Here is a 23,199-nt window from a genome sequence, read left to right on the forward strand (position 1 = left end):
TCCAACGAAACAAAGTAATGGGGCTCTTCCTTAGCTTTAGTACTTTTTCGTTCAGCCTCTTTCCAGTCACACCCACCCTGCCGTGGAGACACAGCCAGGCCAGAGTGCCCAGGAACTTCCCGCCAACCAGAGCGGACATCTGACCCGCATCGCGTTCTCTAAGTGAGCACCCCCCGCCCAGCCTTGTCCTTCCAGCTCGGAGGCTACTCCCTGCTCTCCCAGGCTTCGGGGGTCGTGGCGAAGGGCAGAGGGAGAGGCAAGGGTTAATAGGTCCACAGGTTCTGTTTAATGTGGGGCGGTCTTTCCTGCTCTACTCCTGCTCTGCGGTCTCCAGGCTGGCTTCCATGGCGACTTCATTAGCAGCAAGCTGCTAATTAAATTTCATATTTATGGTCAGAAAATAAAATCATTGGACCTTTTTGAAACAGGATTTTATGAGTTTTGGCTCTGGCAGCTGAGTCAGCAGTCAAGGGCCTACAGTGTTTAGAACTATGGTTTCAAGGCGGAGATAAATAAAACAAATAACACAGAGGGGAGAGGTTGAATCCCTGCGTCCTTGGGCGGGCCCAAACGAACACATTTTGGGGCCGTAGCAGGACAGACCGGGGCCTCCGGGGTGCAGCTGACGCCCCAAAGTGCCACTCCACGTTGGGCGTGTTTTGTGTCCGGGTCCCCGCCCCCCACACACCACGCAAGGCTGTTATTACAGAGCCGGATGTTTTGCGTTGTTGTTGTTGGTTTTTTTTTTTTTTTTCCCTTCTTGCCATAGTAGAGAAATCATTCTTCACCTACAGCTCAGACTTGAACCTCCTTGGGTGTGCGTGCAGGAAGCTACCGGAAGCCACTTCCTCTCACGTGTCCCTTAGCTCCTGCCACCTCCCCTGGAGCGGCCTCTGGGCACCTCTTCTCAGCGGCCTGCCCGTGACAATACAGCTCCCTCTGCCCTTCCATGCGGGCACCCTCCACCCCCTGTGCTGCACCCCTGATGAGCCCAGTGGGCATCTCCCCATTGAGTCCAAGAAAGAATTCTACCAACCACGTGCTGGTCTCTCTGGTTGGGAGTGTCTTAGACTCCCAGGGACAGAAGGACATGAAGGCACCTGGCCCTACCCTGCAACACAGTTGGACCCCCTTTCCCTACCCTCATCCTGGTTTTTGGCGGGTTTATCTCTCCTTAGAAAGATCCGCTTCTGTGCAGGACAAAGAAAATAGGGCATGATGGAAAGTCCAGGGTGCAGAGGTAGAGAAGACCGGAATCGGTCCCTGTGCCTCCCCCACCACCCCATGGGGTCCGGGCCCTGGTGTCCGACCCTCTTCTGCAGCGTGGAGGGTAAAGCGACCTATCCCACAGGGCAGGCATGGAGAAAGCCCCTGCGGGAATGCGCACGAAGGGCCCGGCAGGCACCGGGCTCGCCGTTCGTGGGTAGTGTTCATTCAGCAAGTGCTCCCTTCCACCTGTCAGTACTCACGTTCGCTAACTGGGAATTCACGGTGCAGGGGTCTGAAATGGCACCAAAGACCGCTCCTGGGTCTGAAATCCCATTATCTTGCACTCTGACCATCTAGGACGGGAGGCTTCGCCATGGTTCTTTCCATCGATTTGCTGGCGAGTCCGGGAGTCGTCACTCAGTTGACAGTGTCCTGGTGATGTTCACAGCACAGCAGGTAGAGGGAGGCCCTGCTCCTGTGGGAAACACACAGGAGCCTTCTATCCTATGCAGAGCCAGCCCTAAACCCTCCTCAGAATTCATGTGGGGAAGCCCTAAGCCCCTACGGGTTGGTATTTGGAAGTGGGGCCTTTGGGAGGTAATTAGGTTTAGATGCAGTCCATGAGGGTGGGGGCCCTTGTGATGGGGTTGGGGGTCTTACAGGAAGTGGAAGAGGTAGGGGAGCTCTCTCTTCATGAGGTCACACCAAGGAAAGGCCAGGTGAGGACAGCATGGGAGGGTGGCCATCCGTGAACCAGGAAGAGGTCTCTCACCAGACACGGAACCCACCAGCACCTTGACCTTGCACTGCCCAGGCTGAAGAACTGTGAGAGCTGAGTCCCTGTTATTTAAGCCCCCCAAGTCTGAGGGGTGTTGCCATAGCAGCAGAAGCTGACAAAGACACCATGTGGCCTCGGGCCAATCCTATGACTCCCCCGAGGCTTGGCTTCGGGCGGTAATGTCAGCTGCCACACGGGACTGCTGGCCAGTGGAAGGATTTGCAGTTAAGCAGGACTTCCCTCCTGTGGCGTTGGAGTAGGGCTCGGCTTTCAGAATTGGAGGATGAGAACCGGGAAGAAGATGGACCCAGCTGTCCCTAGGAGGTTTCTTCTGAAGGTCCTCCCCTGCCCAGAGAGGGGGACGTGCTCACCTCCTTCCTCCTCCTTCCCGCTCACCCTGCAGTGATGCCATCAGCACCTTGAACATGGGAGCATGACCAGGAGATGCTGCAAACCCCTTTCTGTCCTCAGGAGGGAGGCTGGGCCATCCCTGACAGAAAATCAGCTGTGTCCAGCCCTGAGTGCTGACCACATGTAGGCACTGAGCTCGTGTTCTCCAAAACTTCATCTTTTTCATCCTCACACCGCCAGTGACACTGGCATGGTCATTGTCCCCATGTGACAGTGGAGACACTGAGGGCTCAGAGGGTGCCCTGCAGACCCAGCCCACCCGCCGTGCCCAGAGGCTGACCTGAGTGAGCTCTGTGCATGAGCTCCCTGACCGTTGGCTTCTGTGTGGTGACCGCTCACCCACATCAGGCTGGAGGGCAGGACCCCGCGGCCACCTTGGAAAATGGGCGTTTCTTATGGAGCTGATGGTACACTGATGCCATGACCCAGCATTTCTAATCCCAGGTATTTATTCCAAAGAAATGACAACACATGTCCATATGAAGATTTGTGCGAAAATGTCCCCAACAAGAGAGCTTGGGACACCACCCAAATGTCCACTGAAAGGCGAACAGATAAGCTGTGGGGTGCACAAGCCCGTGACCCGTGCCACAAACGCATGCCCCTCGACATGCTGAGCACAGCAAGCCAGGTCCTAAACAGTGCGTTGCACGCTTTTCCGTCTTTTGGTGACAGAAATCCCAGGACTGGTGACCCCTGAGGGTGGGAACACAGGATGGAAAGGTCTGTGAAGGAACTTACTAGGGTGTTGGCCACGTTCCACTTCTTAACTGGTCACAAGGGGGTCTTCTTTTCAGAACTCACTGCACTGGGTACTTAGAATGCGTGGGGCTTCCTGATCTCACCGCAGTATTTTAGGAAAGCGGAGAGGGTCCAGAAAGTTCTGTGGCGATCCACATAGGCTGGGACACAGGAGGGAAGATGAAGCGGTGTGGGGCTCTGCCATGTGGGGCCGGGGCGCCTGGGCGGGGATGCTCATCCAGGTGTGGGGGCGGGGAGGGGAGCTTCTAGGAAGGGGGCAGGCCGGCCTTGCTGGGTCACCGGTGTGTGCGAGCGTCACCTGGACCCGTCCACCCACGGCTTCCGTTGCCCCAATTTCCCCGAGAGAACATGGCCCTGTGTTCCCCCAGGGGAATGGGTCGATCAGAGCCCTCCCCCACCCACCACACCGGGCAGCCCGCAGGGTAAGAAGGCAGAGACACGGGTGGTCAGAGAGGCAGAGGGGAGCCAGGTCAGTCGTCTGCCGTGGACACCGGGATGTCTGGAGGAGAAAAGAGTAGGGTGGGCTGTTTGGCTCTGGGCAGTTTGATATGAGACTTGCAGAAGCATCTTCCCTGGAATGTTCTAGGCCAGCCAGGCTTCCTCCTTGGTGCAGGTCACAGGCAGGAGACTGCAGTGTCCCTGGTGAGGTCTGGGACAGCGGCAGGGGCCAGCAGGAGGGGAGAGCACAAGTGATACCAGACTCCTGGCCCCTCCTCCCTCCACTCCGGCACCCCCATCCTCTCTGCACCCCAGTGGCAGACGCAGCCCCACCTGCCAGAGAGAGCAGCGTCCCCTCCGCGTCTCCCAGCCTCCCCCTCGGTGGAAAGTCACCCACAGACTCTGCTCAGAACAAAAATAAAAAGGGAAGTATGGCAGCCCCCCAGCCCCCACCTCTGCCCTTGCTAAAATTAGAGGCGGCCTCCGAGGGGGTGTTGTGTGGGCTTCCGGGGAGGACGCTGGCTCCCTGCAGCATCAGCACTTTCTGGGGGCCCTGTAGGCCACGCACCGGAGGAGAGGGAGTTGGAGGGGACCATACAGAGTCCCCCCCAGGCAGACCCAGGACCGAGCTAGTTTGCAAGCACGTAAGTATATTTTCCGACTGGCCGGTCCTTTTGCTCGGAGCCATGTGGGTGTGGAGCTGGAAGCCGTGTCCTTGTCAGGGAGGGCTTCTGCAGCAGACTGGGGGCTGCTGAGCAGCCCCCGCGTCCCGCACCTCCTCCCTCTTGCTCTCATCCACAGCGTGTGTCTCACGGCTTCACGCATATTCCTTTCCATTTCTGAACTTCTTAAACAACACGGTGTGGTTCCCGGCCGCTGGTACTGGGGACGACTCTTTGATGCTGTCATGTTGACTGCACAGAGAGTGGAACGGAGCTCGGAGAAGGGCCCTCGATAAATGCCTGGTCCATTTGGACCAGAACGCTCCCGTTATTGTGTGCTGGGTTTTGTTGTTGTTGTTGTTGTTTAACTTTCTTCTGACGGGGCGGGGGCTGAGGGCAGAGGAGTGGGCGTGAGTGCACAGATTGGTGCCCAGGCTCCCCGCTGGAGGGGTCGGCAGCCAGAAGCCCCACAGTCTTGCCCTCCCGGGATCCTTCCCCTCCAAAGGAGCTCCTCGCAGCCTCTTCCAAGCTTTAGTAAGATAACATGTGCAAAGAAAGAACCTGTTGCTGAGGGTCCATCAGCGCGCGGACCCCTGCCCATAGCCAACACAGAGGGAGAGAGAGAGAGAAGCTGGAGCCTGAGCCAAGCGAGACAACTTTGATCCAGAACCCAGGGCGGAAAAGCACAGCGGGGCATGAATGACTTTTCTAGGAGGCAGAAGGACCAGGGCCCAAGGGGAAGTCCCCCCACCCCTTGCCCCTGCCCCAACATCTCCCCAGGGCCTCAGAGAAGGTTCCTCATTTCCTACTAAAAGGCTTCAAGAATCCCTTAGGTCCTGCAGGCCTGAAATTTTTGCAGCCCTTGGGCTCTTGTGCTTATCAGACAGTCATTCCTTGAGGGGGTCAAACTGACATCACAGGTTAGAAAGAAGGCAGGGAGGTCTAGGAGGCATCCTAGAAAACGAAAGACGGTGTAAGCGCAGGGGTGTCTCAAAGTCTCGCAGCGGGTGCCATTCCTCCATGGAGAAGTCTCCTGGCCTGGGGACAAAGATCCGCCTGGCCAATGACAATCGCAGAGAGTGCCAGGCTGCTGGCCTTCAAGCCTGGCTTTGCAGACGGACTTGTTCCCAGCTCCCCGCACAGGCCCAGAGAGGGTCATAAAATCAGCTGGTTCCCCTGTCCCCAGCAATCCACACTTGCTCCTAACAGCCCTCCCAGTCCGTCCTGATTTCCCGTGTCTGGGTGCAGTTTTGACAGGCGCCTTACTTAATTATAGGTGATCAAGTCATTTGACACAAGCCCAAAAAAAAAAGGGGGGGGGCTTTCTGGTTGCATCTGACTTACTAGCTTTCGCTTTCATGGTCAGAAGCTAGTGATGATCTCGGAGTGTGGAGATCCCCACATTCCTGCCCCTGTTGCTCTCAGAGGCTGGGGAAATGTTTCCATCCCACTGTGTAGGAAGCATAGAGAACATCAGAAAAACACGGGTGGTGTTTGCCAGCGGCCCAGGAGGGGAGAAAGTGAAAAGAGACACCCACCAGCCTCCAGCCCCGACAGATTCATTTAAAGACACTCTTACATAATAGATCGTTAAAAAGGAGAGACACACACAAGACAGAACTCTCCTTACAAGGAAAAGCCGGGTGTGTTAAGATGCTTTGCAACATTCTCGTCCCATCTACCCCTTTATCCCGCACAGAAGAGTGGAAAATGTGAGTTTCCCTCGGTGTCTTTTAAGTTTCAAGCTGCCTGGTGGCTTTAACACAGGTGAGCTGGCCTATGGGAAATCGCTCAAGTTCATATGCCGGTCGCCAGCGGTCGCTCCCAGGAGGAGGGATGTGATGGTCCCACGGACGCTTCCACGGAAGCAGCCCTTCCTGGCCGGACCCCACTTTCCCATTCCCGCTCCCCCCAGCCCTGGCCGGAGCCTGCCCCCACCCACGTCTGTCTTATCCCTGGGCCGTGCACCTGTGGGTTATTTAACCCCCTGTGGGGGCTAAAAACCCTGAGTTCCTCTTCCCTTTCCTCCACCCTCGTCCTCTCTACAAACCCGCACGCAACCCAGCTGCTTCTGCTGCCTCTGCCTCCCTTGGGCCTTGTCCTGCATTTCCTGCAGGCAGCGTCCCTCCAGCAGATGTCACTCCTGATTCCCACGGCTGCCCGGGGACGCCGCAGGGAGGGGGATGTGTGCGGGCCTCGCAAGGTTGACCCCGTCCCTCACCCACCCTCAGGTCCCCCCCACCCCGCCACCAGGCCCCGGTCTCTTACTTCTTCATCAGAGTCGATAGTACCTTCCCAGCAAGGACCTAGCACCTCACGTGTGCTCCAGGAACTGTAGCTGTTTTCATTTATTTGATCTGATTTGATGGATTGAGGTGAAGTTCACATAACCTCCACACCCCTTTTTATTTTGTTTTTAAAGACCTTATTGACTTGAGAGAGAGAGAAAGCCCAGAGGGAGAAGGAGAAGCAGGCTCTCTGCTAAGCGGCAAATCCCATGCAGGGCTCAATCCCAGGACTCCAAGATCATGATCTGAGCAGAAGGCAGACACTTAACTGACTGAGCCACTAGGCGCACCCCTGTTTGAAGGTGAACTATTCGGTGGCATTCCGCACTCTCCCCGTGTTGCACAATCACACCCTCCACCTAGCTTCGAAGCATTTTCCAGCACCCGCAGAATAAAACCCCTTCTCTGCTAGCAGTCACCCCTCCATCTCTGCCAGCCCCCATCTCCTGGTAGCCTGTCACCCACCTCGTTTCTGTGTCTATGGATTTCCCTCTCCTGGACATGGCACATAAACGGGATCATACAACACGTGGTTCTTTCCCTCTGTGTGAGGTTTTCAAGGTTGCCCGTGGTATAGCACGGATCAGCACCCTTTTCCGTTTCGTGGCTGAATCATATCCCCCTGTACGTATAAATGTCTTCATTTCTGGAGTCAGTGGCTTGGAGGGCTCTGGGCGGTGAGGACCAGGAAGGGAGGTGGAAGCGGGGGGATCCCTGCCCGGCGCCATGATGTCGCAGATACCAAAAGCCACCTGCCGGCCTGCGAGGCTCTCTACCCACCGCCTTGCCCCCCAAGACCTGTGCAGCCGGAACCCTGAGCAGCCCCCGTCCGCGGGCATGTTGGGGACAGGAACGTCTCTGGCCTTCCTTCCTGAGCTACGGTTGGCTCTGCCCCAGAGCACATTATCACAATTAATTACTGCCAGCCCTTGATTATCCGAGGTGATAGGATGCCAGAAAACAGGGCTAATTGAAATGTGAGGCTGCAGGGGCTGTGGAAAGGAGGGGCCCTGATACATGGGGGAGCTGTTTATTTTGCAGTTAATTGTAAGTAAAGGGACCCTTTCTGGGTCCTTTCCTGCTTCTCTCTCCCTCCGAGAAGTCTGATGTTTCATTGGAGGCACAAACTTATTTTGCTCCCAACATAGTGGTTCCTCAATTAATACATTGTAGCTGACTTACCAACCGCCCCCAACTTGCCATCTCTGGGCAGACCCCCCAGCACAGGAAATCTGACTGGTTTGAATTTCACCTCTGTGCCGCTGGAATCTCCCATGGACACGCTTGTCGTTATAATAATCTGTTACAATAATCTGGGGAAGGGAACAAGAGTGCTGGAGGTAGGCGCCGGACAAGAGTGCTGGAGGTAGGCGCCGAACGTATTCTCCCCAACATGTTTGCAATACGTGGTGACATTTTGAGACGCTCAGAAGGAGGGAAATGGAACAAATCAGGCATCTGGAACCCCCACAAACTGGGTCATTGGTCCCAGAAGGCTCCGGAGGCTGCGGTTTGTCCCGGAGTCCTTTGTGAGCGAACGACTGTGCTGAGCGGCGAGACACCACTCTCATTTTGCCACCCAGTTGAAACTAACAACCACGGACGCGTCCCGCAGCTTTCCATCACCGGAGTCTTGATTGTCCCTTTTCTCCTGGGAAGCGCGAGCCCGGTCTAGCGTAATCCTAGATTAGGTGACTGACGCCCTCCACGGGACACGCTGAATTTGCAGAGGGTGGTTTTTTCCAGCCCTTCTGCACCGTAGCCATCTTTCTGACACTCTGCCCACCTCCACCCCCGCCGTCTGTTGTGGGTTTTGTCACTGCTCCATTCTTTCCCCTCCTCTGATACTGCATGCGTGCCCACTGCATGTCAGACACCCACAGTTTCGTCCAGGAACGTGTCCCCTGAAGGTCAGCTAGTGACCTCCCACGGGACCGAGAGAGGCCCTCAGTGTGCTCCAGAGAGTGCTGGCTGGTACGGGGTTAGCAATTTTCCAAGAAGGAGGATTCCACACTGAATGGATTTGCAGCATGCCAGTAGCTAGCACGGGCTGTCCGCGGTGATGCAGACGGCCCTGCAGACTCGGGCGGTGCCCCGGGGAAGGAGAAGCCTGAAGAAAGTGACTAATGTCGTGTTCTTCCCGACAGAACGTGGGGCCAGCTGGCTTTGCCGCAGCTCACCCAGTTGGGGTGGGTTGTGACAAGATAGCTCTGTCCCTGCGGGTCAGAAATTGGACAGAGTGTGGATTCTAGACTTCTGATCCATGACTGATTGAGAGGCCAAGAGAGATCGACGCTGAGATCCAAATTGCAGACACAGCAAAGCAAGCCGGTGCCAAAGAAGGACGTATGAGCCAGTCCACAGGCTGTCGTGAAGACCCGCACCACGTCTGCAGACACAAAAGTCTTCCCCCGCCGAAGGGAGGAAGCTAAAACGAGGAAAAGAGAGAGCGCGCTTATGCATTGGAAATCAATCCCTTTATAAATATTAAACGCCCATCTGTGCAAGCTCCTGTCTGGACTGCAGGGTGGAACAGGGAAGAAAAGAGAGGGATCCCTTCCCGGAGGCCATAAGCAGCACAGTGGACATAAGGAGATGCCAACAACGCTGAATGGGTGAGAGGCAAACCGGCAGCCCCGACAAAACGGTTGAAGACAGATCTTTGGCGTCTTTGTCTAAGTTCTGTTTGGCATGGAGGTGATTACATGGGACATCCGGCAGAGACCCTGTTTCTAGCCAGAGTTTGCCGTTGGCTTCCAAAGGGCCAGATTAAGTGATATTGATTAAGTGCCTACCATGTGCACAGCGGCAATCCTAAGATGTTAGCGCTGCTTGTCCAATTCTACAGACCGAGAAATGGTGGTGGTGGTTGGGGGAGGGGCTCAGAGAGGTTAAGCAACATGCCTAAGGCCGTACAGCAGCAAACGGCAGAGCTGGAATTCACACCAGGATCCCCACTTCAAGATTAGATGCTTTCTGGGGCGCCTGGGTGGCTCAGTGGGTTAAGCCTCTGCCTTCGGCTCAGGTTATGATCTCAGGGTCCTGGGATCAATCCCTGCATCTGGCTCTCTGCTCAGCGGGGAGCCTGCCTCTCTGCCTGCTTGTGATCTCTGTCTATCAAATAAATAAATAAAATCTTTTCAAAAAAGAAAAAAAGATTAGATGCTTTCCACTAGGACACACAGCGTTAGCTCCTTATGCAAATATTTTTTTTTTTTTTTGCCTAGACTTTCAGTTTATTCAGAGTAGAATTCCTTGATCCTTTATGTGCAGATCCCATCTTCTCCAGGAAGGGGGGGATGTCACTTGACATCGACAAGCACAGTGAACTTTGACCTCTCAAGGACAGGCTCTACACCCTCCTTGCAAATGGAACCTCAGCGCCCCAGCTCTGTAGGCGTACCCCAAAGACATCTGCAGAGACCACGCATCTAGCAAAGGCCCTCCTCTCTCTGGATCTTCTGCTGCTGTTGCCTGCAGACCTGTCCAGGGGACTGATGTCGGAGAAAGTACAGCTCTGACCTCAAGCCTCGAACACCGCGGGGTAAAAATAAGAAAGTCTGAGGTCCACATACCACGCTGCTTCCTGCCTCAGTGTTCCCACCAGCCCCAGAGGCCTTTCGAGAAGACGTCTGTGGGAGCCCCTGCAGCCACGGGAAAGCAGGAGCCTCAGGCCTCTGAGGGGCTGCCCTCCCGCAGCAGAGGCGGCCCCCTGGTTTCACTTGTTGGCGGTCCACTCAGACTGTGGCAGAAGCATCGGAAAAAGCCGGAGGCAGGGACACCCTGCCCCCAAAGCCACCTCTCTGTTCCCGCAGGAGGAAACCTGGAATCTGCATGCTTCTAGATACCAGCCTGCTCCCTGATTGAAGTCGTCGGCAGAGTCCCAGTCAAACGTGTGGAAACGTGCTCAGAAGTGTCACTGAGTTGCCCGTCTTCGTGATATTTCACGGAAGGCACAGCCCCACGAAAAGACAAATGCATTTTTGGCTATTTACCGCATGGCTTCGGAGTCTGTGTTCTGTGCCCCTTCGAAAGGCAAAAGAGAGAGAGCCCGGACCACCTTGTTGCCGGGGCCTCAAAGCATGCTGGTGAGGCTGCAGACCAGCCCTGTGCCCCGGAGATAAGTCCATCTGAGCGGCAGTGTGGCCCTCGTGGCCCGCTCCTCGTTCCCCTGGCCAGTCACCGCACTGTACCTCGGAACTGCCTTCTCCAAGCAGAGGCTCACCTGCCACCCAGGGCTTCCTTCTTCCTCTTTCTCCCCAGCCCTGCTCCCTTCCTACCTCTTCCCGCGAACCTGCAGGCCTCCTTACCATCACCCCCTAGGACCGGCGGGCTCTGCCATTCTGACCTGGGCTTGCACTCCCCCTGGGGTTGCAGAACCAACCAGTCGACATCAGGAGGAGGTAAACGGGGGAAGATTTACGGTCCAGATGTGGCTTGCACAGAACCCTCCAGCCTCGTTCCTGGCCGCTGCCCGAGTGGGGCTCTTACTTGATGACGCTGGTGACCTTTTCTGTGAAATGCAAGGGCCCAACCTTTTCACTCAGAAGACTCTCACCGCACACACTCACCCGCCAGCCCAAGGGGCAGGACTCCATTCATGCAGGATCTGGTCTAGGGCTGTGCCTGCCCCACGTCTGATTCCTTCCCTTCCCACCCGCCTCCCCATTCCCCAAATCAAAAAGGAACTCGGGGTTTCCTTCCGCTTCTCCCGGGCTGGAATCACATCTCCTTATGATTCATGCACCAAAATGTACTTTGTGTCCCGTTTCTGCACGGTAGAAACCCCAGGCATGCGGGCCGGACTCTGGAAGGAGCCCCATTTGTTCACTCATCAGGCAGATGTGCGGAAAGCTCACCACAGGCCGGCGGCATATGCCTGACACTCCCCGTGAGCATCACACACGCCCTCTCAAGGAATCATAGCGGGTGTGCAAATGGGTGATGGTGAACCTGGGTGGAGAGCACAGGAATGTGGGTCCGTTCCACAGCAGGGACTTGGGTTCCACTGGGAGAGGTCAGGGCAGGGCAGCCCCCTGGGCTGACCATATCCCCAGCCGTCATCCAGGGCGTCTTGGCTAACCGACGACTGAACACAGTTCTGCGACAACGGAATGTTCTTATCATAATACCTTAGGCCATTAGAGCTGTTACTTTAGCAAATGTTCTTTGAAAATCCACCCCAGCATGACTGCAAACCAGGTCTCAGCCTGAATCCTTCAGAGGGGGCCCACGGATGCTCCCGAGTTTCTCCCAACCCAGAGAACAAAACGGCAGCTGAACAGTGAAGACTGGGCACCCGGATAAAGCAGAGGGTCTGTCTTTGAAAGCACAGAGGGCTCCGGGGATGGACTTGGCTGGTGGGTGCCATGACGTCACCGTGCCCATGGCAAAGGCCATCTGCTAACCAGGCTTCCGAGAGAACGGCATTGCAGGATCGCCGAGGCCAGGGCTCTCCTTGGCCAGCCCCGGAGCAAGACCACACTTCCCAGGTTTGGCCAAGTGGCCCAGCCCCGGCTCCTGGAGACCGTCAGCGCCATGGGAGTGCTGTGTGCCAGGCTCCGGAATCCAGGTGCTTCTGAAGAGCCAATGCAATGAACTGATACGCATTTCAGAACAAGTTAAACCTGTTTTTTCTGGAAGTGCTTTTTTTCAAAAGCTGCTGTGCAGCGCTGGTGGGAAAACGGGAGCTGGAGCGGGGGCAGTATCCTTTGCTAATGCAAGAGGTGTGTGCCCTTCCCAAGTTCTTTGCCACGGTGCATGTCAGAAGCTGCAGGAGAAGGTGGGGGGTGTGGCAGGCCTGGGGACGGGGAAGGGGTGGTGCTTGCCGCGCCTTCGGTCTCTGGCTTCAGTCAATGCCTTGTGCTCCCAACCAACCCCGAACCCTGATATCTACTGATGCCTCCCTTTTTCCTTCCTAAAAGATACCAGGTCGACATAATTTTATTCACAGAAACCATGAGCCCTTTGCCCGGGTTACCTGAAAGTAGATGAATGAAGCCCCTAGAGGAGCTCCAGGTGTGATTAAGGGTGGCCTGGTCCCCCAGGAGATGGTCAGGGGAGGTTGGCGGTGCTCTGGGATGACGGCGAGGAGCTTGGCTGTCATGTGAGCTGGGGCTGGTGGGAACCTGGGGGACGGTGGGCTTCTGTGGAAGAACGAGGGCTGAATGAGAGAACAGAGAGATTCCAGTGGATGTGGTGGAGGCTGGAGACATGACTCGAGGCTGAAAAGGCTGAAAAGTGTGGCTCAGGGTCTGAGGCAGGATCTGTTCGTCACATGTCCTGGACTGTGCCTTATCTCCTCACAGGCTGCCGACCCCTCGGAGGGCACTGTGCTCGTGGGCGGTCCTTGATCCTTACTGATTTCTTGCTACTCTGGTTTTGGATCTAGAAAAAAAGGAATCAGCACAAATGGAAGAAGCGGTCACTCAGATTGTGAGCCTCAGAAGTCTGTGGCTAGGGCTCATAGGACTTTCTTAGGAGGCTTGGATCGCCTTTGTTTGAAACAAATCAGTTTTGTGCATAGTAGGGATTTTATTCTTCTCATGAACCAAGAATTCGGAGGTTAAACTTGGACCCAAAGTGCCTGTGGCATCCTACTGTGAAATCCTCCACAGCCATACTTAGAGTGTGACCTTCGTCTTCATGCTCACAATATAGCTGCTGTGCAGCTGAACATTGCATCCACATTCCAGATAGGAAGACGGGAACAAATCAAAGGCTCTTCTGCCCTGATTCTGCCCCAATTCTTCCCCACCCCTCTACAGAGCCCTTTAAACATCTCCAGAAACTTCTGTTTCCATCTCATTGGCCAGAACTGTGTCCCACCTAGCTGCCAGAGAGGCTGTAAGCATAGTTGTTCGAGGCTTCCCACGAAATTGGGACTGTGTTGAGAGAGAAGGGATGTTAGGTAGGCAGCCGGTGGGGTCTGCCATTCCACTGCAAATTTAAAATGATAATTGCTGCTTTCAAAATACGTATTAGGGAAGCTCTGTTGATTGCTGTACACGCGTTAATTGATGGGGAATACTATCTTCTCAATATTTCTGTTGAATGAGCTGAAGGAGATAGGTTAGAAACTTACCTGGGATCCCAGGGAAGAATCCTGTAGGGGGGGATTTTTCTTCCTGTTTCTCTACATGTCCTTTTTATAGGAGTGGGGGCTGCAGGGGGCAAGGAGGGGGGTCCTTCTGGTCCTTTTCTATAAAGCTTCATTTCCAGGGCTGTGAACACGTAGACGGCTGGACCAGTTCCTTGGTCCTTTCTAACAAGCTGTAGACTATCCCTTTAAATAATCTTTTTTTTTTTTTTTTGCCAGAAATCCTTTCAATTAAATGGAGCTTTCTTTGGAAAAATGAAACCCTCCATCTCAAGCCTCTCACTCCAATCATCCCTGCAAATCAATTAAGCCGAGATACATCTATTTGACTGACTGATGACCCTCTTCTGGTTCCAGAGCTCCCCGGGGCAGCTCTTAGAGAGAGGAGGTGTCTGTCCCACAAACGCCTCTTTTCCAAAGGGCTGGGCACTCCCTTGATTTAAAATAGTAAGAGCCTCTTGTTTATCTTATTCAGGATTGATTTTTTTTTAAGATTTTTATTTACTTATTTGACAGACAGAGATTACAAGTAGGCAGAGAGGCAGGCAGAGAGGAGGAAGCAGGCTCCCCGCTGAGCAGAGAGCCCGATGTGGGGCTCGATCCCAGGATCCTGAGATCATGACCTGAGCTGAAGGCAGAGGCTTAACCCACTGAGCCACCCAGGCACCCCCAGGATGTGATTTTTATTTATTAGCCAGTATATATTGAACAGCTCCTAAGAGTAAGCCGTCATGCTAAGTTCTACGGAAGGTGAGACAGACGTGTGGCAGGTCGCTGAGCCTCCCTGAGCCTCTCTTCTATAAAATGGTGACAGTGGTATGTGCCTTCTAGTGTGTTGTAGGAAAAGAGATAATCCACATGGAGCATTTAGCACAGTGTCTGCCTAGAGCTACACCATGGACATTTTCGTAGACAGCTGTTAGAGGATGTGCTCCCGGAGAATGAGGGAATAAAGCCATAAAGAGAAAGATAGAGAGCCCAGGGAGCCAGGAATCAATTGCTGGATTAGCATAGATGCATATGAAGCATAGATGTTATGCTTAATAAATGTTAGTTGCGACCATCGCTAGTTTAATTAACATCAGATGAGTCGAATCAATGAGGGCTGAGTTGGAATCTTTGTTTGGCCGCTTAGTGGCGGGTGGGATCTCACCCCATTATTTAACTCTCTGATCCTACCTTGTCCTCACAGAGTGGGAATAATAAAACCTAGAATAATAAAACCTACCTAACAGAGCTCCTGGGAAGCGAGGCGATGTCTATGAAACACACAGGCGGCACTTCTGGTATATGGACAGGGGAGCTGTCCGACAAACGCTGCAAAAGGTAGACTGTGTTAAGTGCACAGAGAATGGAGATAACTCTTTGATTCTTTATACTTAAATGTATCGTCTGTATTTTCAGCTACTGACATATGTTAATTTTTGCTCATTTATTTGCCAGGATAAGACATGTCATGCAGAGTCGCAATGTGAAGTAGGCTTGTAATAAAAACATCTGTTCTCAGTCCTGACCCCCAGAGGCAAGCACTTCTACTCTTCATCATTGTTTTCTTCTGTTACTTACCTCATTTCTAAGTAACAGGTTTGCATGGCTATTTACAGATATAGCCTCTTCAAGGAGTTCTTTATTGACATACTCTTAGGTAGAGGAGCATTTAGCCCTCTTTTCTGAGTACCCCACTCCACGCCTCTCCCCTTCCTCCATTCTCTCCATGCATTTAGATCACAGTTTTATGTGTTACATTATTATCACTTAGGTAAACATTGTTTATGTTGGGGGCAAGTTGTATGCTGTGATGATGTCCTTTCTCACCTTTTTGTTTTCTCCTGGAGTTAATACTGCTTTTTTTTTTTTTTCATTTGTTGAGGGTTTGTTTTTGTTTGTTTGTTTGTTTGTTTGTTTGTTTTAATGTGCATATCCTTCACTATTTTTCCATCTGACTCACAGGCCTGTCATTTACCTGACAATATTATTTCCTAAATTGTGAAATATATCCGTTTTCCCCCTGGCCACCTCCTGCTAGTGGGCCCTCCGTGATCCTGCCATAATTTTGGCTAGCTTCTTCTTGCCACCTCTCTCTCATCCTGGAACTTTCCTTGCTGCTCTGTCCAGTTTTTCTGTTTTCTGAGCTCCATACCTTCCTCTCTACTGCTTTTCTCCCCCTCGTTTTACTGGAACATATCCTCTAGTAGCTTCCTAAGGAACGGTACACGGGAAATAAATGTTTAGAGTCGGGAAGCCTTGTTGGCTCAGTTGGTTAAGCTTCTGTCTTAGACTCAGGTCATGATCCAAGGGTCCTGGGATGGAGTCCTGTATCAGGCTCTTTGGCTTCTCCCTCTGCCTGCCACTCCCCCTGCCTGTTCATTTTCTCTCTCTCTCTTTTTCTCTCTCTGACAAATAAAGAAATCAAATCTTTTTAATAAATAAATAAGTATTTAGAGTCTTTGCCTTTTGGAAAATAGTATCATTCTATTTTCCTGCCTATAGTTTGGAGGGGGGAGTTTAATAGAATTCTAGGTTAAAAAATATTTTCCATCGAAAATGTGAAGGCATCACTTCATTGTCTCCTAGCTTCCAGTATTGCTATCAAAATGTCTGATGCCAAACTTACTCCTAGTCCTTTGCCTATGATCTGATGTGTCCTCTCTGGAAGCTTTTAGGGTCTTCTCTTATTTCCTGATGACCTGAGATTTCACAAAGAGGTTCTGAGAAGGTTCTTTTTCCACTGATGGCAATGAGCACCCAAAGGGCCATTTAAATCTGAAGACTCATGGTCTTGCGTCGGGAAACTCCTCTAATATTATTTCTCTGATAATTTCATCCCTAACTTTACATTCTAGCCCCAAAAGCTAGACAAGAAAGGAAACATAACCTCTGCACTCTCTTTGTAGGATTTCTATTAATTGGATATTAGACCTAAATTAACCTCATTTCCCCCACAATTTCTTATCTTTCTTCTATTTAACTTTTTATTAACTTTTCCAGAAGATTTCCTCAAATTTGTCTTCCAAACGTTCTATTGACAAATTTCTGGTATTTTATTTTAATTGCCAAGAACCCCCTCTCGTTATTTGTTCCTTTTTCATAGCATCCTACTACTATTTTATAGATGCAATATCTTATTTAATTTCAGTGGATATTAATTATCAGGATGTAGGGTTCTCATTTTTTGGGTTTTGTTTTTAATGTTCTCTTAATCTGCATCGTCTGCTTTGTGCAAGTTCTTGGTAGCAACTTGTCGCTTTTGATCTCTTCCTTTCTCATGAAGACTCTCCTCCAACATCAAGTGATCCTTGGCTCTCTGTTTATCCTTAAGTAGGAGTTGACAGAAGCAATGTGTACAAGTTCTGCTTGTTGATGAAACAGCTTCACCGTAGGGTGAATGGGCACAGACTGTGTTTGAGTAACACACTAATAACTCACTAAGCAGTCGACTTCCAGAAGCAATCATTGTTCTTTTTAACCCTGAGCCTATAGCTGCCCTCTTAGAACATGTTTGGAGTTCTCTCTTAAGTTTGCATGTAAAAGTGCTATTTCGGGGAATCTACGTACATACCCTTTCTGGATCCCAGTCCTTCTGAAAGCAAACTTGTCTCTTTTAAAAGGTGATTCTAGGGGCTGTGTGTGGTAAGTCAGAGAAACTTGGGTCCAAATCTTGATCTCCATGCTAATTATATGACCTTGAACCTCTCCCAGTTTGGGTTTGCTTGGTTATAAAATGGGGATGATGATAGCAATAATAATATGAATAATACTGCCTAACTTGGAGAGTTTTTAAGGTTGCTTAGTTGTTTTTAGCAAGGGCCTGGCACATAGTAAATAATCTATAAGCCTCAGGGATGGTGTTTCAACCATTTGAATCTTATACCAATAAGCTAATCTCTCAAGAAACATGTCCTGTATGTTTTCCCGACCTTGTGACCAAGTTCTTGAGGGTGTCGTCCAAACTCTAACAGCAGAAATAGAAAGTTCCGCCTCATTACTGGTTGTCTTGTGTCTCAGTTTTTCCAACCTGCGTTGACATGTTGGGTAGCTGTACAACCCTATGGAAGTCCGGTTTTCCTTTCTTGTAACTAAAATCTTTCTTACAATTAATTTTGTACAAGCCTTTTCTTCTGATTATGAAAAAAAAAAATGCATGTCCTCCTGCTTGTAAATGCAAATGCAAGGAAAGTATAATTTCCCTTTGCCTTTGCTTATCGGCCTGCTGGTCTCTGCTGGGGCCTCTCGCCCTGCAGATCCCCTGCTCCCCTGGGCCGTCGCCTGCAGAGCCAGGCAGTGGTGCCCCTGTTCCCAGCCGCAGAGCAGGGAGGCCACGAGGAAATGAAGGAGATGGTGTCCTCCAGAGAAGCATGTCACTGCCACCTCCCCGGGGCAGAGGGCCTGTGACAGCTCACTCTGATCCAAGTGGACACCCGACAAGAGAAGCTTCCATCAGCCCTGGGAGATCTGGTGTCACCTGTGATTAATCGTCAAAGCTGAAACCAAACAAGTTCCTGATTAAACAGCGATGTCCCAGGGTCCCTGTCACTGCCAAATAAGAGCGGTTGGTCATGAGCAGCTGCTTAAAGCCCCCACCACCGGCATCCCAGCTGCCGTCGGGACAGGTGTCAGGTCCCACCTCACCTTCTCGGGGGTTGTGCCTCACCTTTCCACCTCCTGGCTTTCCTTTCCTGGGCTCCCAGAGCGGCCGAGCTGGGCATTGACGACGGCGTCGTCAGTCACCGTAAGGAACACCACCTTGGGGAAATTAAGGTGCATGCCATGGTGTGTTCCTGCCCAAAGCCATGGCGTGCTGGGGGCTGAAGACATCATTCACAGGGAAGGGAAGTCTTCTGGGCTCAGGACTGTGGTTTGCCACGTTTGACCTAATGAATTTGTGGCTGATCAGAACGTCTCCACTCTGCAAACACTCCTGCCAAGGACTTTGTAAAGACCTTCCACCCTGGCCAGGACTAACCTCAGAACTACCATCTGCCCTCCTCCCCAGTCCCAGAGGGCTCAGGACCTGTGTGGCCCCTGACCTTCCAGGCTGGCCCTGGGCTGCGACAAAAACCCGTCTCCCCAGCAGCTCCTGGCCATGGTCTGCTGCATCGCTGCTACTGGAAGAGATGGGCACCCCGGGATTTTCTGGCCTTTTCTTCCAAAGCAGGGCATCGCTCTGATGCTTGAGTGGTTCTCTCTCTCTCTCTCTCCAGCCTCCACCCTTGTGCCAAGTCAGATTATCTTTCCTTTTATAGATTCTGGCCGTCGCAGCTCTAGATCCCGAGGAAGACTGGCTCAGGGAGGGCCAGGCGCCAGCCTGGAGGCTCAGAAGTCGGACCTCCATATTGGGACGGCGGCTGCTGTCTACTGAGCACCGACTGTATGCCAGGTACTTGGCTTATATTACCTCCTCTATTGGAAAACAAAACAAAACAAAACAAAACCTCTGAGTGAGGCTTACCTAAGACTTGACAGGGGAGCAGTGGGGGAGGTCCTAGGCAGAGAGAGGTGTGTGAGCAGTTTTAGTGAAGAGCCTGGGACACAGTCAAGAGGAGAGTCCAGGAGCCAGTAGGAGCAAAGCTGAGCAAAATGATCCTTCCCATAGAACCTGCCCCAGGACCCTTGAACTTGCTTTTCCCACTGTTTGTAAAAAGGCCCATGGGATCTAGGCTCTGTCTCGGGATTGAACACCAGCCCCCACGACCCCCAATGAGGACCGTGACATAGAGCAGGGAGGACCACCCAGCATCATAGGCTATCAGGGCCTCAGCGTCTGAGGGCACGATTCTGGGCAAACTCTTTCCAAGGAAACTGCCCAGAACTAGATACCAGCTGCCGGTGGATCCATCTCTGAAGACCAGACAGAGTCAGGCTGGGTCACGGCCAAGTGTACGGGAAGGAAATGATCTGAAATTGTGTCCAAAATGTTTTTTTCTTCAAGGTTAGCTACACTATCTGTAGTTTTTACCCATGAAATACTTCATGCAGTTATGTGTGTGTGTGTGTGTGTGTGTGTGTGTGTGTCTGTGTGTCTGTGTGTGTGTGTGAGATGATAATAGAGGGGACACCATGGCCCCAGCTGAGTGTCACCCCAAGCCCCAGTATCACTGGTATCTCCCGGGGACAATGAGACAGCGCTGCCCCCCTCATGGGAGCCATCGTTCTGGATTTTATCCGTTTCTTGCTCCTCAGTATGGTTTCGCTGTATATCCTTAACACCGTAGCTCAGTGGCCCTCTTTAGAGACATGAACAGTGTCATATTGTGGGGGCTCCCGTGACCCGCTGCTGTCCCCGTGTCACACCCTGAGGTTCATCAGTGAGGACGGGGGTAGGCTGCTGCTTCTTGCTTGGCTACTCCAGCACGCGACATCACTGAAGGCACGCGGTGCTTATCCCCGCTCCTGCCTCAGGACATTGGCATGCTTCCTCGGGCTTGGATGCACGCCGTCCCTGCCGGGCCATCCTTGCACAAGCTCCCTGCCCTACAGGGTGTTTTCTTGAGGGATCACACCGAGGAGGAAGCCAGGGAATGTGCCCTGCACATCCAAGCCTACCAGGTCAAGTCAGCCTGTTTTCCAATCCCGAAGTTTATTCTAGCCACTCCGGAATGCCCGGAGGTAAGTCCCTGCTCACCTTGGTCTTTGGCCCTCCAGTGGGAACAGGTGGGCTGGGTCATGGTTCCTAATCCAAGGGAACACCATTCAGCCCAGATGATGTGTCTATAGAACATGAATGATCTTGCCCCCCGCTCTGGGATGCAGGACCATGACAGTAGGGAACAGGTGCACACCGGGTACAGGGTAGGAGCCCAGCCTGGGGGGCACTTCTGTCCCTTCTCTTCTGCAGCCCTCCTCACACACCCCTGAAGCTATCTGTGCCAGCAGCTGGCTCTCACCAGCAAACTGTGGCTGTCTTCCAAGGGCGGGGACCGCGTGGGAACCACCTTTGCGTCCCTGCTCCTGGGGCCAGCGCTCACGGGTGCTCGCCACTGTCAACCAGTGGGGGAGGCCATGGCATCCTCTGAGTGGCCCCGTGGCTCAGGACACTTATAAAACTAGGCAGTTCTCACGAGTTTGACTTGACCCATGTTCGCAAAGTGGCTGCGGGGCACCAGGGTGGCAGTGGTGGACACAAGATCGAGGCTCAGTCATTCCCTTGCATGTAAGGTAGGAGGGTCCCCTTCATTTCATTTGCGGGGGAAGGCTTGGCTCTAGTCATGTCCTGCTTCATTTTTATTTTCCTTTTTCCCAGCAGAGGCCACGGAAAGGGCACCCCAGTCCCTGGAGGAGGCATTTCTGTTGCACTGGGTATGCCTGGCACTGCCTCCTCAGCCCATGAAGGGCGGTCAGAAATGCTTCTCTGCTCCACCCAGACCTGCATGTCTCCCTGGCTTGAAATTTAACTAATTTCTGGGCACAGGCCTTGACCCCCAGTAACCAGCATCAGCCTGTGTGAGCACCTGGTTCTCAGCTCACTGTCCTTAGCTAGTCTTTGTATCAGGTAGATATGTTCACTAGGCAGGAGGGTTTGGGGTGGATGTAATTGTTGATCCAATTTAAAATGGCTAAGGGCAAAGGGCATTTATTATCTTGCCTATGAAGGAGTCCAGTGGCGGGGGGGTGGGGGGTGGGAACGTCTGGTATTAGTAAATTCAATGCCCAGGAGGGGACATCAGGGACCCAGGTTATCTCCATCTTTCTGCTCTGCCATCTTGAGGGTGTTAGTTTTTGTCCTCAGGTGAGTCCTCAGGTCACAGAATGGCTGCACAACTCCCAGCATCACACACACACCTCCACCTGCTAACATCCCAAAACTGGAGGACAGTGTTCCTTCCTGTGTCCCTGTCAAAGATCAAGGAAAAGCACCCAAGTGCCCCCACAGCAGGCTTTCCCACAGGTTGTTTGTGTCATGAAGCACTCTACGTGCCTTTTTTGAAGCCACTGGTAGAGACCGCAATAGACCTTGCTCCTCCCAGCTCAGAAGATGCCCAGCCTCCCTGAAGCCCCGGGCTATTCAATTCCTGAGAACCCGGAGGATTCTGTATACAGGAGGAGTTGGGGGGTGACAAGGACAGACACAGCAGTGGCTGCCACATGCTCCATAAATGGGTTGAATCAAGTGCTTAGGATTTAGTTAGAGTCTTTGAGAATAGTCTAGGAAAGTACATTTTGCTTCTTGGGTAGAAATGGCCATACTAACCCAACGTCAGGGAGGAGTGGCTGCCGTGGGCATGTTCATGTCGCCCCAAACCACAGGCTCACTGCGGGGCCCCGGTAGCCATCCTCTGTGTCAGCCAGAGGGCTGGCAGGGGTCAGGACTTGTGTCTGGGAGGCAGGGCTGTCTGCATACCATTCCCCGCCCAAATCAGTTGTTGCTCTTGACAGCAAACAGGTGTGGTCACACTGTCCTTCAAGTTGTATGAAGCAAACACTCACCTGCGTAGCTCAGATCGGTATGGAGACTCAGAGATCCCACAGCAAGCACCAGGCACCACAAGTAGCCAAGGCTTATGGGGCCAGGACTAGAGAGAGACGGCTCCTGCCTCTTCTTCAGGACCCACCTGACTTCTCATTGAGGCTTTGCTCAGCAGACCGGCTTCTGCCTTCCTCCACCTTCTCTGGTTCCAGTCTCCCCTGCCTGTGCTGCAGCTTCTCTGTGACCCAGCTCTGATGACCCCGATGCCGCCTCTGGCTCGATTCCCCACAGCACACTCACTGTCCCGCCGTCTCTTCAGCCCCACCTGAAACCCCCAGCCTGTGGACCAGACCTCCGTGAGGCAGGTCAGGGGACCAGCCAGAGGGTTTCCTTGGTGCAAACATGCCACTGGGGCTGTGGTCTTCCCCGAAGATGTGTGTCGGGGAGAAAGATTGGATATTGGCTTGTCTAGTGTGCCGTACTTGGCTTCTCCCTTCATTCGTCTTTTTTTTCCCTTCCAAACCATACAAGTTGTGCACTGCCTTATGCTTGTTGTAAATACTAAAACAGTGTCGTGTCCACGTCCGCCTTGGTCACTAGCCTCTGAACTTATTCCTTTTCCCAGATGTGACCATTGAGTCCAGTTTTCTGCAACCTTTCCCTGACCTTTCTCTCTCCCTTCCTTCCTCTCTCTCTGCACACACACCTGACCAGTCTTGCTTAGCGGTGTGTTACATTTGTGGTTTCATGCTGCGCTCTGACATCTTCTTCCCGAACCCCAAATAACGTGTCATTTTCCACACACCAGCCAATTCTCCAACACCGGCTAGGAGTGCCACAACTCGACTCAATCCCAACACTAACTCTCCAGAGTCACCAAAGACCCCCACAGGCCTGGCCCCACTTCCGATGCCAGCTTCAAGTCCCAGGGGCCACCCATACTCTCCTCGAGCAGCCACAAATCCGGGGTTCCCACAACCCCTTGTCAGGTTCAGTAATTTGCCAAAATGACTCATACCCCAAGAAGACACGATACTAATTACAGCTTAAGGGATGCAAATGGGCAGCTGGAGGGTAGAATCTAGAAGGGTCTGGAGTGAGGGAGCCTCTGTCCCCGTGGAGTTGACGTAAGCCACCTGTCCAGTGGG

General features: G+C 52.7%; 1 protein-coding gene across 5 annotated transcripts in view; it reads left to right on the forward strand.

Annotated features, from left to right (window-relative positions):
• CARD11 (caspase recruitment domain family member 11) overlaps positions 1-23,199 on the forward strand; it is a 112,431-nt gene that overhangs the window by 51,008 nt on the left and 38,224 nt on the right. For 4 of the 5 annotated variants that reach the window (XR_007124484.1, XR_007124485.1, XM_047713859.1 and 1 more), the window contains exon 2: positions 18,891-19,024. Coding sequence is in view for 3 of the 5 variants with exons in the window: in XM_047713859.1 (XP_047569815.1) it covers positions 19,018-19,024 (7 nt within the window). In the remaining 2 variants the exon portion in view is untranslated. Of the gene's footprint in view, positions 1-4,140; positions 4,243-18,890; positions 19,025-23,199 lie in introns of those variants that run through there. The other variant, XM_047713860.1, reaches the window with a different exon arrangement.

Source organism: Lutra lutra, chromosome 18 (genome assembly GCF_902655055.1).
Source record: "Lutra lutra chromosome 18, mLutLut1.2, whole genome shotgun sequence".
In the NCBI taxonomy this organism is placed as follows: domain Eukaryota; kingdom Metazoa; phylum Chordata; class Mammalia; order Carnivora; family Mustelidae; genus Lutra; species Lutra lutra.